The following is a 14,527-nucleotide window of genomic DNA, read 5'->3' on the forward strand; positions in this document are numbered from 1 at the left end:
AGGCTTAGTCTTGCATCCTTCCAGGTTATAGTTGTTGCACAGTTTTCGAGCGATTAAGGTTATAGTTTTGCACCTTTTTGAGAGATTAGGGTTAGTGTTCACATAATTTTATTTATTTACTTGGCAGGGCATTGGGTTTAGGCGCAGTAGTATTATAATATCATAAACGTTATTTTTTCTGCACCACTGGCCTTTGGCATGTCAGACCATCGAACTTTGGAATCCCATCGCACTTTGGAGTCCTACATATATATACTTCACCAAAGTGTGAATCAAATTGCACTAAAGAACTGTAGCTTCAAGAGAAATTTAATTGGAAATTGAGCCAAAAAAATATCATTCAATAAGAATAGACACGAGGCTTTTATGGTTTAATTTACGAAATTATACATAGATTCTTGGTAAACGAGAAAGTACTTATATTTGTCTAACATTGTGCTTATGTATGAGTATGTATGCTTATGTTTAAAGTCAATAAAAAAAATAAATTAAAAAGTATTAAGTTGCCATTGTTTTTTTTTCATTGCGGGCTCGTGTTATAAAAAAAAATAATAGAAAAAAACTTCTTGAAAAAAAACTCTTATATTTGCTTGTGCAGCATGTGATCCCTGGAGCTCCAAGCAAATCCAACAACTTGAAGAATTGCAAAGAAGATCAGCACGATTCGCCACCAACACTACCATGATTACCACCCTGACCCAAATGATCTTAGATTTCCAATGGGTACCTTCTCAATAATGAGAAGAATGAAAATCATACTTGTTTTGCTTATACGACCAAGCATGCATTAGTGGCTAAGCAGATTTGTACTTAACAGTGATAGTAGGACTAGATGCAACCTCCACATGTTCCGTCTACCACACTCGGTTAGATGCACATCGCTTCTCCTTTAGAGAACAATACTAGATTGAAACCACTTACCATCTGAAGTTGCCTCGGCACCAACTTAAGAGTCCTTTGCGTCACAACTAGACTCATACTCCTTGCCAGCTGACAATTTGCAACAAGCACCACCTAAACTGTTTTTAATATCTTTTTATTGAATATAGTATGTAGATTTTGGGTTTTTAGCTTTGTTCGAAATACGCGATGCTTCTCAGTACCCGAGTATAATACTCTCACAGAGTTCAACTTGTACGGAAGATTGATTGATTGTATATTGTGTAACGTCCCTCTCGAGAATTTTTCACTTATATGGAGACGCCACACCACTTGTCGGTGGAGAGCTACAAATTATGACCTATACTCAGCACTCAGGGCCATTGAGCAGTGAGAGATCTTTTTCGTGCCAGCATCTACTGCGACACGGGACCTCAGTTTTTACGATATCAGCCGAAGAACCGACCTCCACGTCCCACAGTGGGATTCAAACCCGCGACATAAGGATTGACTCCTTAGGGAGAATTCACCATGCATCGGACACCCTTGTACTTCAACAAGTTCTAGCGATATCGCTACCGACGTAAAATTATCAAAATGGAGCTTAACGTTTAGTGGACTTAAAATATCAATTTGGGACACAATTATATGCCCTTTATTGAGAAAATATCCTCAAATATCGAGTTTTTAGGAATAACACAGAATTCACCATGGATCGGACATTGTTTACCATGCATCGGACAGACGGTATTTAGACCAGAAAAATATGCCTTTATTACAGTGCTTTAAAATACTTCATATAGATATATTTTTATCTTTTTTCTAAGAAATAACCCTCAGATTAAATTTAATTGACGATATCGTTGCACAAATGTAAAACGATTCAAGAGACCTCACTCTGCTTTAGAAATGCTTTAAAATGCTTATTGCAGTAATTCGCGCCATCGGAAAGTGTCCGATGCATGGTTAATTTGTGTCCGATGTACGGAGAAATGAACATACTAGTGAAAACCAGCTCTAAAAAGAATTATACGAACACTGAAGTAAAATTTCTTTAAAATCTATAAAATTACCAATTTTCGACTTTATTCACCAAAATCTGACTCGTTCCGTTGAAGTCGAATTTTAGTAAGAACGATTACTCTAAAAATCGCAAAATCATAAATTTCTGGTTATTCCCCTTTGATGTTGTAATATATGACGCAACTTCAAGGCCATTCTCGGGGTATTTTTATCACAACATGATAAAAACAATCGGTATCATTAAAAATTTTGAATCTTCAGCTTCAAAACAGAAATAAATAAATTCACGGAACTCTTAAGTTGAAAGAGAGTTTATTGTCTAAAGTTGTCCGAAGCAAGGTATGTGTCTGATGCATGGTGAACATTCACCCTATATCGCGAGTCAAGGGCAGAAGCTCTTACCACTGAGCCACGCGGTACAACTGTACGGAAAAAGAAGTTTTCATGATGTTGCATGTTGTTTGCATCCAGAAAAATCTGAATTTCACTGTTTAATATAACGCAAAAATCCAATTCAAAGAATAGTACGATTATGAATCATTTCTTTTGCCTTCAAATTATACAAATGTTTAAGACCAATTGGAATTTGACTCAAAATTATGCATAGGTGTTGTAAACATTAAAGTGAAAACGAAAGCAGACAATCTAAATTTTCATTTCCTGATAACATAGACCGCCATTAGCAGAGACATTTATCAGGTAATTCTTTTCATATACGCATTTTCATAAATACACGGGTTATTAGTAAATCTATATGTAACTTAATGTGCAGTATAAGACTCCTCCTAGGGCTGGTAAGAGACTATTCCAAATTAAGATATAAAGTCACAAATATATTCTTCCTCCTCCTACAATCACTTAAATTTTAAAACTAGGTTTATCTAATCCTTTGTATGAATATATCTATTCAACTTATTAAAAGTTTCTTCATGTTTGAAATTATTTTTGATACCTTTTACATATTCTGTTCATTATTTTTTTAGAGATTAAATATGTTTCATTTACCAGTACTTGTATTTATATATAGAATGGACCATATTACCCGCCTGTCAGAGGTTTTGTTTGTTGGTCTATGTCGTAAAATAGGGACACCGACAGAAGTGGCCATCAGGAGGGACGTGTTGGACATGTGGGAGATGATAGAAAAACCCGTATCTATGTATAGAGAACTTTTAAGGTTGTGGAGTGGTAGTTATGGAGAGGGATTTAGGTTTACATCATCTGACTTAGATGTAATGCTCTGGCATTGTAGGTCTAGACTAATAACAGACATCTCTCAGTCAAGGAACTATGATATTTCAAAAGATGATATCGTACTAATGGAAGATTTTGACACACCTCCAGGGTTTGTTAGACTACGCCCATTGGCACTGAAACAGAACAAGAACAAACTCTCCTGTGTTGTTGTATTTAATGGTAGAGCTTATATATCTAGTTTTCTATGGAGAGAAATGTTTTTCCAGTCAATGGCAAATGATGAATTTTTCCGACACAAGAATATCAGTACCCATGGTCCATGCACTAGTGGTTTCATAAATACTATTGAATTCGATCATGCCTTTTGTTTTGCAAGTAAATATTGGCCTAAACAGATGAGATCATGGGTTGACAGATGTCGAAGACATACATGGCCACCGGCACCTGTGTTGGAAAAAATTCTAAGAAAAGGGTACCACTGTGTGCCTATAGAAAGTAAAATTGTTTCGACATGTAACGAATTAGAATGGAGATTATCGTTTTCCCGAGCTGAACAACAACTAGTGTATACTATGAATCATACACAATTTTTATGTTACGGACTTCTGAAAATATTTCTAAAGGAAGTTATCAATTATAGGAAGGAACCCTTGCTGTGTTCATATTACATGAAGACCACTATGTTCTGGATGATACAACAGGGTCACTTAAGATGGTGTCCAAGGAATTTACTAGACTGCTTTTGGAAGTGTTTTAAATATCTCATACATTGTATTTATCGAGGGGATTTTCCTAATTTTTTTGTTCCACAGAACAACATGATCATAAACAGAATTGTTGGCGACGCACTAAAATTTCTTTTACAACAGCTTTATCAATATTACAGAATGGGCGTGTCCTGTCTACTCTTGAGTCCGACTCTCAGAACAATACTAGAACCTGCTCTCTGTAGTCCGTCCTTTGTTTTGTCTACTGCTGACGGAGAATTTATTAGTATTGCTGATAAAGATATGTGTGTCATGTCTGAAATGTTTAAACTTAGTTTTCCTAATCAACATATAGAGGATTGTTATCTCTACTTGAAATCCATTGATGCACTATCAAAATGTTCATTCTCCCCATATCAGTTACTCACATTACAGTATGGGACATCTGAGGTACTTGTTCATCTTGCATTCACAATAGCAAATGCTCGTTCAACTTACACACATAGATATGTTTACACCTTAGATAGAATAAGTTATAACATGATAAAGTTAGCAGTTAGGTTAGGCCCTGTATCTTCATTATTATATCTAGCATTGTATTACTATAGAACATCACTGTGTGATAAAACACTACATATCATCGATCTAAGTAAACAAAGACTGCCGCAAGACTTTGTCATATATCCTTCCAATATTGTCAATAAACAGAGGTATAATGAAGTTGTGGGTAATCTCCCTTTGTCTAGAAGGATGAAAGTAGCTTCTGTGAAAGATATATATTTACACAACAATATTCAATATATAGAAGAATTGTGTTTAGAGCAAACTTTGAGTCTACAAAACGGAAATAATACGCTAATGCTACCATCACATGTTATGGTTAAGATGTTGTCAATATTATGTCACTTTAGACTAGGTAATAGATCCCAGTTTTTACAGTCACTGACAGACCTACAGGCACTGCTGCTCTATGATGATGGGAAGTATGTGCATTTACATTTAAGAGACATATCCTGGCAGATACTAGGAATCTGTCAGCAAGTTGTGGGAGACTTACACGGGGCTTTACGGTCTTATCAAGAGTCGCTCAGACAGGTCCAATTCCACAAAATTCAAGAAGCTACATTTATAAGAATTGAAAATGTTAGAGAGCAAATACATAGAAATATACAATCATAGCCAAATAGGAATGTCTAGATTCCTGGAGATTTTCTTTGTGGGTCGAAAAATAAGAACCAAAAGTTGAGAACACTATTTTGTGAAATATCTAGAAATAATGTCACTTGTATTATCTGTTGTTTAAGAATGGTCGTATAAATAAAAAAATATGAAGTTCTTTAACGTAAATTTACATTTCAAATGTTTCTTTGTTTATGTTTGTGCTTGTACATCATCTGCGTTACAATGTTGAACAAATAAACGGGAAATACATGTAATTTATTTTATGAAAAAATAGGAAATTGAAATGATTTGCGTATTTCTTTTTATTGGCTAATACATCCTTGCAATGCCCACTGAATGAAATTTGAGTAAACTTTCACAGAATCTTTATTACATATTGCCATTGTGCACCTCCTATTTTTCTTTTTAATCCGACATATATTTTGGCTTTCCCACAACAAAACATAGACACTGCCATTCTATTACATATCGCCTTTCGGCTCTGCAAAGGGTATCATATAGCATTTTCCTTCGAGCCAGCGAAGCGAATCTCATTTTTAAAGAAGTTAAAAATATCTGTATGACGTATGTATTACCTGAATACCTGTAGTATATAAGGCACAACTCCACGTGCCAAATCATTTTCTTCTTCTTTGAGCGAGTGACAAGTAGTCACCTGTAACACAGGTGGTGTTCGATTATCAAAAAATCTGTTTAACTAAGAACGTTGTTCAAGTTTATTTGGGGGATTTATGCTGTAAAACAGCAATATTTACTTATATTTACTTATTTGCTGTTTTTGTAAGTCAGGTAAGTTTTGGTTTGTTAAATTTTTCTTAAATTTTTGCCGTGTTCTCGGAAATGGCGTCCGATAATGAGGACATGTTGTCTCTTAGAGATAGCGATACTGAGAAATTCTCAGATATTGAGGAATTATTTGGCAATAAAGTTGCTACGAGAAGTTCGGCTAGTAATGCCACAGATGACAGGAAAACTATGAGGGGAGTGAAGCGTAAAGCGCCGACCCCAGGTACGGTAGATAAAACACGTGCAAAAACAAAGAAATCTAAGAAACAGGTAAGCACAGATACAAACCCTCAAATAGTTCATGACATCAATTTCAATGATTTGAAAACTCAGTTGGGGATTGATAAAATACTTGAGTCGATTTCATTATTGTCAAGTCAAATGGCCGAAAATACGGCGCGCAGTTCTGGTCATAATAATGTTTCAGAATCTATGGAACGCAATGTCAGCAACAATAAACAGATTCCATCTTGCACTGTAACACAGGCAGATGTATACAATAAAAGTAACAAACCTGTAAAACAGTTTGTGTCTGTTCCAGATTATGATCAAAACAGTGTAGATTATAATGTTTATGATGGGCCAAATGAGTTTGATTTTGATCTGAGTTATTTAGATAACCCAGAGTCCTCACCTTTAATCCCAGGTATTAATCCAAATGATGCCTTTAAAGATGTGTTTGATAGTAAAGCTTTGCAAATTACAATAGATAATGATCTGAAAGAGGACAATGATTTGTGGGATATTCCCCAATTAAATGCTACGGAAAAAACAGGTCATAAAGTAAATGATGGGTTGGCAAACGCTGTAAATGCAGCAATATCTGTTAAGTCCGACAAAGAAGCTATGACTGAGTTGCAAAAACAATACGCACGTCCAGAGAATTGCAATCTCAAAGTCCCTCGTGTTAATAAAGAAATATGGGATGTTATGGGAAAAAATGCCCATGCAGTTGATTTAAACTTACAGATAATTCAGAAATCTATTGCAACAGGGTTAATTTCTCTTGTTCAGATGGCGGAATCTATGATTAGCAAACAAGACACAGAATCAGTTAAAAACAAAAAGATGCTTGGCGATGCCATTAGCATGCTAGGAAACAGTTTTTAAAATTTATCTATGAAACGCAGAAATGAAATCAAATCATGTCTGAATCCAAGGTACAAGAAAATTGTTTCCGCTGAAATTCCAGTGACCGATCAACTTTTTGGGGACAATTGTATGTCAAAACTGAAAGAAATGGGGGACACAAATAAACATCCCATTGGTATTAAATCCCCATTCTGGGATTCAAAACCCAAAAATAGTTTGCAGTTTACAAAAAACACAGCAATCAAAATTACTCCAGCCAAATGCAAAGGTACAACAATGCTTACCGAGGCAGAGGCAGGTCAAGATTTATGACCTTGAACAGTAAACAGAGAGGTCGAAGTCAGAAACAGTACATGAACACGACAAAGAAGTACTACAAGTAAAGGTAAGGAAACTTAATTATGAGTATTGGACAAATTTTACAGATGATCAATGGATTTTAGATATAATTTATGCTGGATATAAAATTGAATTTATGGAAATTCCTTTACAAACATCTATGCCAAAACAAATTAAATTTGATAAGGAAGAAGAAGATCTGGTTTCTACAGAAGTAGAAAACCTTATATGCCACCAATCTATTTCGTGAAGACTAATACATCAGCTTATATATTTTGAATTTTTAACTGAGTGTGATTTGTCCATTTTTGTAATTTTATTAACTAATATTTTTCGAGTGTCATTTCTTTTATGCAAGTAAATACAACCGTTTCAGGTTATTGGGTAAATGTAATTTAAGTTCACGTTGTCCTCATCTAGAAACATTTTTGAAGAAAAAAGAGGGTAAATGAATAAAGATTAAGCAATTTTACCATGACCACTGTAGTTGTGTACCTTTGGGGAAAACATGCAAGCTATACGTATTTTATTCTTCAACTCATGCTTCTTTGTTGTATAACGTAATCTTCAATATTCCCAGAATGGTGATATTTTCCTTTGACGACTGAATTTAAGGATTATTTTGGGGTGTGTCAATGAGGCGGAATAATATACGGAGATAAAGAACAGAATTAATGCTCAAAGGTCAATTAAACAATATGAAATATGATCAACTCAAACACGGACCAAAAAACGGACCTTCAAACCAATAGAGGTGAAAATCAGATGCCATGGAGGAGTGAGCATCCGTTGGCGACCGGTCACTCCGGCGTGTCATAATCGGAAAATTGCGAAAAAAAAATCATTTGAAAATTCAGTGTGTACATGTATTATATAATGGCCTAACAATTAGTATTACAATTTATATGTAAGCACTTTTTAAACAATTAAAATATTTCCTATTGCTTTGTACGTAAAAGTGAACCACAAACAAATAGTCTTTATAATATTCAATATATATAAATACATGTACATATGAAAATGATCACCGATATTTGTTCCTTTTCATGATTTTTTGTTCATGATGTTTAATGGTGTTTGCATACAGAGAAAGTTAAATGTAACACAAGTTTCCAATTTAAAGAATATTTCGATTTTGTACCATATTTCCCCGTTATATAAAAATGTTTTAGAACAATTGGAATTTGACTCAAATTATATAATGTGTTAAAGTGAAAACGAAAGAAGAGGAGCTGACAGTAGGTATTTAGTGGCGTATATTCCTTTCTGCTAATATGTAGGCTAGTGTGAAGTCACAGATTTCACCTGAGGTGCAAAGTGTGGGTAGACAAGGAGCTTCCTCTCCATAGATATTGGGGGAGGGGGGTTCAAAGGGAGCAATTTAGCAAACTCAGACACCTATTATTCTAATTTTACCAGTGATAATAATATGGTAGACGTATATACATGCAGTTTATATCATTATGTGAAGACCACTGAACAAATCTGACAACTTCTAACTTATCCTTTTACTCTGCTTAGAAAATATGGAAAATTCCTTATACTGAATAATCAAAATTCGATCAATACGTTGAATTTCCTACTAACCAAATATAACTCGAATTATCAGTTTTGTTTCCTGTACTTATATATCATGGACTCCTAGATACAGACATAAGCTGGATATTTATATCTTTTGAACTCTGGCTCAAAAATTTCCAGTTAAGGGAATACATAAGTGTTTTCCTTAAAGATAAAGCAAAATTGTCAACATAATCGGATAGGTATAAAAGTGTAAATTGCTAAGAATGTTTTTGCTGGCATTTGCAATAAAATAAATCAATAGGCAAGATTTATTATCAACTCCCCTCCATTTATTCAAGTGAATTTTTTATTCACAAGAAAATGATGTGTAGGTTACAGCCTTTGTGCCTATATGGAATATACGAAACTGGTATTTTCTACTGAATTAAAGGCCGCCATTTGCAGAGACAAAATTATCAGGTAATTCATTTCATATAAACGTTTTTATATGAATACACGTGTACGTATTTAATTTAAAATGTGTAACTTAATCTACAATATTAGACCCCTAGGACTGGTAAGAGACTATTCCATTCCAACCAAACAGTTTGGGTCACAAAGTTATTCTTCTTTTCCTCACAACACTTTTAAAACTACGTTTATTATAATTCTTTGTATAAATAGATAAACTTGTTAAGAATTAGAATTTATTTCCCAAATCTGTTAGTTAAGCTTTTTTTTAATTCAAGTATTATTTTATTTATTAATCTTTATAAACAGAATGGACCATATTCCCCGTCTATCAGAGGTCCTGTATGTTGGTCTGTGTCGTAAGATAGGGACACCGACAGAAGTGGCCATCAGAAGGGACGTGAGGGATGTGGAGGACATGATAGAGAAAACTAGGCGTACTACATGTATTGGTAGAGGAAGAAGCCAAAAAGTTGGGGCCACAAAGACATTCTTCCTTCCCCAACAATATACTTTTAAAACTACGTTTATAATAATTCTTTGTATGAATACTAGATAACATTGTAAAGAATAAAAAATTATTTCCCATACCTAAGGATTTTTAAAAATTCAAATATAACTAATTCATTATTCTTTAGATTCAGAATGGACCATATCCCCCGTCTATCAGAGGTCCTGTATGTTGGTCTGTGTCGTGAGATAGGGACACCGACAGAAGTGGTCATCAGGAGGGACGTGATGGACATGAAGGAGATGATAAGCAGACCTGTTGATAATTATAAGGGCTATGCTGCGATGCATAGTGGTAGTTATAGAGAGGGGTTTAGGTTGAAATCATCTGACATTGATATAATGCACTGGATTTGTCGATTTAAGCTAATAACTGACATATCTCAGTCCAGGATCTATAACACATCGAAACATGTTATCCTACTAATGGAAGATTTCGACACACCACCAGGGTTTGTTAGACTACGCCTTCTGACGTCTACAAAAAACAATTTCATAATCTCCATTCTTGTAAAATTGAATGGCGGGGTTTTTATTGCAGGTTCCCTTTGGAGAGAATTGTATTTTCAGCGCATCGCAAATCACAGATACTTCCAGCGGAAAAATATCCGTTACCATGGTCCATGTGTTACTGGTTATGATGGAACTTTTGAATTTGATCAAGCTGGTTGTTTTGTCAGTATATATTGGCCTAAACAGACGAGAGATTGGGTTGATAGATGTCAGAGACACACCTGGCCACCTGTACTTGTGTTGGAAAAAATATTAAAAAATGGTTTTCACTGTGTGCCAATTGGAAGTAAAATTGTTTCGACTTCTAACGAATTAGAATGGAGATTATCATTTTCTAAAGCCGAACAACAACTAGTATGTACCATGAATCATACACAATTTTTATGTTACGGACTTCTGAAAGTATTTCTAAAGGAAGTTATCAATTTTAGGAAAGAACCATTGCTGTGTTCATATTTCATGAAGACCACTATGTTCTGGATGATACAACTGGGACATTTGATATGGTGTCCAAACAATTTACTTGATTGCCTCTGGAAGTGTTTTAAATATCTTATTCATTGTGTTTATGAAGGAGATTTTCCTAATTTCTTTATTCCACAAAACAACATGTTCATAAACAAAATGGTTGCAGATACACGTGCTTCTCTTTTACAACAGCTTTATCGGTATTACAGAATGGGTGTGACTTGTTTACTGCTGAGTCCGACTCTAAAATCAATACTTGAACCAGCCCTCAGAAGCCCATCATTTGTGTTATCGACTGCCGAGGGAGAATTTATAAGTATTGCAGATAGAGACTCATGGGGCATGACGGAAATTTTTGTAGTTTTTAGTAATCGTGAACATATAGCGGATATTTATCTGTATTTGAAATCCAATGATATACTATCAAATTTTTCATGCTCTCCATACCAATTACTTACATTACAGTATGTTACATCTGATATACTTGTTCAATTAGCCTTCACAGTAGCAAACAATAATGTGCTAAAATTAGCAGGTAGGCTAGGCCCTATTTCCTCTTTGTTATTTCTAGCTTTGTACTACTATAGAACAGCGAAGTATGAAAAAGCACTACACATTATCTATCTGAGTAAACAAAGACAGTCTCAGGACTTCAATATGTATGAGAGGTCTGTTGACAGGCAGAAGTACAACGAAGTTGTAGGTAGTCTCCCTTTGTCTAGAAGGATGAAAAAGCTTGGGTGTATAATATAATTTTACACAACAATGTTCTATACATAGAAGAGTTATGTTTAGAACAAAATTGGAGTCTTCAAAACGGACAACCATACTTATTTTTATCACTAAATGTTATGACTGAGTTGTTGTCAGTGTTATCTCACTATAGACTAGGTAATAGATCTCGGTGTTTGCAGTCACTGACAGACCTACAGACACTGCTGCTGTGTGATGATAATGTGTATGTTCCTTTAGAAACCAGAGACGTATCCTGGCAGATACTAGGAATCTGTCAGCAAGTTGTGGGGGACTTGAACGGGGCTCTACAGTCTTATGAAGTGTCACTTAGACAGTATCCATTTAACAAAATACAAGAAGCTACATTGATAAGATTTGGGTGTGTAAAAGAACACCAACATAGAATTATGCAAGCGTAGTCAAAAGAAAAGTTGTTAATTTTCCTTTCATGTTTGTGCTTCAAAAGCTATAAAAGCTATAAATTGGATAACATTTTGCTGCACTGATTGTTTTATCACTTTTTGTTCAATTTTTAAGATTTTAGATAAGAAATAAAAGATGAAAATTCTTTTAATATTGGTTCACTTTTCATCAAATGTTCTTTGTTGATCTTCACGTAAATATGTAAATTTGTATTTTTTTAGGCCAATAATATCATTGGGTTTGGTTATTATAGAAGTAGTTGAACATTAAACGTTTATTATTACACACTTAGCAATAAATACAGGTTTTTTGCATATGCGATATGGCTGACGTCACAATAGCCCTATCAGCCCTGCAAGGCTGATATGGATTTGCGGGGCTGATAACCTATATCAGCCCTGTAAATCAATATCAGCATGGCTGATACGGCTATTGTGACGTCAATATCACACCCTTAGTAAATCAAACCACAAAAAAAGTACTTGTGATCATACACAATTTTTGGTGGGTTCATATTCTCTTAATTCTAACTTTTTGAAAATAAGGTTAATCTTTATTTACAAATACATGTAAAATTATTTTCAAATTACGGATCGAGTGCATTGAAATAGAAGTAGAAACAAACCCAAGTCGTATGAGACAATAGACCATGGCATGTACATGTATGTAAGAAGTCCATGCTGGGTTATTTACTTATTTTCTAAATGCATGCTGTATTTTATTACTAAGTATGTAATAAACATATTAATACATACCCTTTTCCACGTCACATCCTGTATCAGCCCTCGACCAATATCAGCCCCCGGGCCTTCGGCCCTCTGGCTGCAGGATATTGGTGTCTCGGGCTGATACAGGATGTAATATGGAAAAGGGAAATGGAATTATGTATTATTCTCTATATAATTGTAACGATTTTGACTGTTTATATATTTATTATTTAAAATGTGTGTTTATCTATTTGTGATTTTAATTTATTCCGACCACAAGATTCATTCATCATTAATGTATGTTTAAACTACATTTAAACTTGTTGTACATCATTGTTTACCTTATTACCGTCTTCCTTGGAAGACGGTATTAAATAGTTGAAGCAATTGCATCATCTCGGGTCTTTCCGTCAGAGGTCGGAAAAACAACCTCGAATGTATTAACATCACCGGATGTTAAAAATTTATACATTTCCTGTTTATTCAAATATCGGATAGACGGAGTTAGAAGTCCCTTCTACAGTACATTTTTGGTAATTTCATTACATTGAATAAAGTTAAACTCCTTATTCTACAAAAAAAGTTCTCCATGCATTTAATTCAAAGATCGTGAAAAAGAAGGGTTGTCATGGCGTCTTCCATATACATTCGAGGTCGTTTTTCCGCTAGTCGGAAAGGCCTGAGAAGTTGCGATTGATAGTTGAAGTTTTTTACAGTCTTCGGACTATGTACTTCCTCTCTTTTGTGATTGGTAGATATTGCATAATGTGAAAATTTTCAATTATTTCATTGGTTGAAATGCTGTTCAAGGCAAGGGAGATAACTTTCTGATGATCTAATTTTCGTACGACTTTACAATTTTGCAAGATTTTCAATCTTAAAGAAATGACAAAACGAACAAAAAAATCAGCAGTAATTAAATTCTTAATAACATGATATTTTTTATAGCAATAGCTTAAAAGGTTACTTTAATTTCATTGTAAATAAATTTTATTTTTATATGGCTTGCAGGCTTTACAATTTGTAATTTTTCTTTTCCCCTTTCTAGTTTGAAGAAGGTAACGGAATCAGCCGAGGTTTTAGTCTCGTTCAACCAGACGCTCGGCTGTCTCCGTAAACTCCGACCAGCAGAGAGTCTGGTAAAGAATCACGTTAGCGTTTGTAACCGTCAGAGGGCACTATCTTGTTTTCATTTTCACGATCCTTTTTGAAAACAAATGTTATATGTGTTTCTTCTTCTGGGTTGTGACTTTATATTAATAAAGTAATCTTTAATTTGTGACACCAAACGAGAAATTACAATATCAATCGAAGGAATGTGTATTACGCAGGTAGGGCTACACTACTTTCACTTTTGCTTTCGTACAGAATATTTGAAAGACATAATAAAAACACACTTACCTATAACTGGTGGGCATTACGGTAAACAATTCCTATTTAACAGCTTTAACTTTTAGACATATAACTTTAACATCTTTAAGTTACTTTTCTCCTGATTTTTCATGTGTTTATTTAAGAGAGAATGTCACGAATCATCAAGCTTCAGATGGAAACTTAAAATTTTAACCTCCTGTTTTCTTATATTGGTTGTAAAAAGTGTTCATTGTACACAACTTTCACATATATGAAAATGATGTTTGACCAACAAAACTATTATTTATCTACCGTCTTATGTGTTGCCATGGAAACCACCATAAGTGAAGGAAAAAAGCTTAAATTTTAACTTTTTTGGAAGGATATTTTTACAGAAAGAATACTGATATCACCCACAACAAACTTTATGCAAACTATTAAAGATATATAGTGTACAAAAAAGTTTCAAAGCAAATCTAAATACCCATGCATCTGTTGCCATGGCAACACAAATACTATATAGTTGAACAATGTGAAAATTTAAATATTTACCTGTCAAGTTAAAACTAATATATATAAAATCTACAACAGGTTCAGCATTTAAATGAATTTTATTCTTGCACAATACATGTTGATCTT

The 14,527-nt window shown here is 34.3% G+C and overlaps 1 protein-coding gene and 1 pseudogene across 1 annotated transcript; both read left to right on the forward strand.

The window, feature by feature from the left end:
- Positions 1–2,530: 2,530 nt before the first annotated feature.
- On the forward strand, positions 2,531–5,166 carry LOC134273792 (uncharacterized). Its single transcript, XM_062756003.1, has 2 exons — positions 2,531–2,601; positions 2,930–5,166. The coding sequence occupies exon 2, from the start codon at positions 2,931–2,933 to the stop codon at positions 4,983–4,985; it is 2,055 nt and encodes a 684-aa protein (XP_062611987.1). The 5' UTR covers positions 2,531–2,601; position 2,930; the 3' UTR covers positions 4,986–5,166.
- Positions 5,167–5,828: 662 nt separating this feature from the next.
- LOC134273793 (uncharacterized) lies at positions 5,829–7,178 on the forward strand (annotated as a pseudogene).
- Positions 7,179–14,527: the final 7,349 nt, after the last annotated feature.

This window comes from Saccostrea cucullata, unplaced genomic scaffold (genome assembly GCF_032062105.1).
Source record: "Saccostrea cucullata isolate Sc308-1 unplaced genomic scaffold, CSIRO_AGI_Scuc_v1 ctg9094, whole genome shotgun sequence".
Classification (NCBI taxonomy): domain Eukaryota; kingdom Metazoa; phylum Mollusca; class Bivalvia; order Ostreida; family Ostreidae; genus Saccostrea; species Saccostrea cuccullata.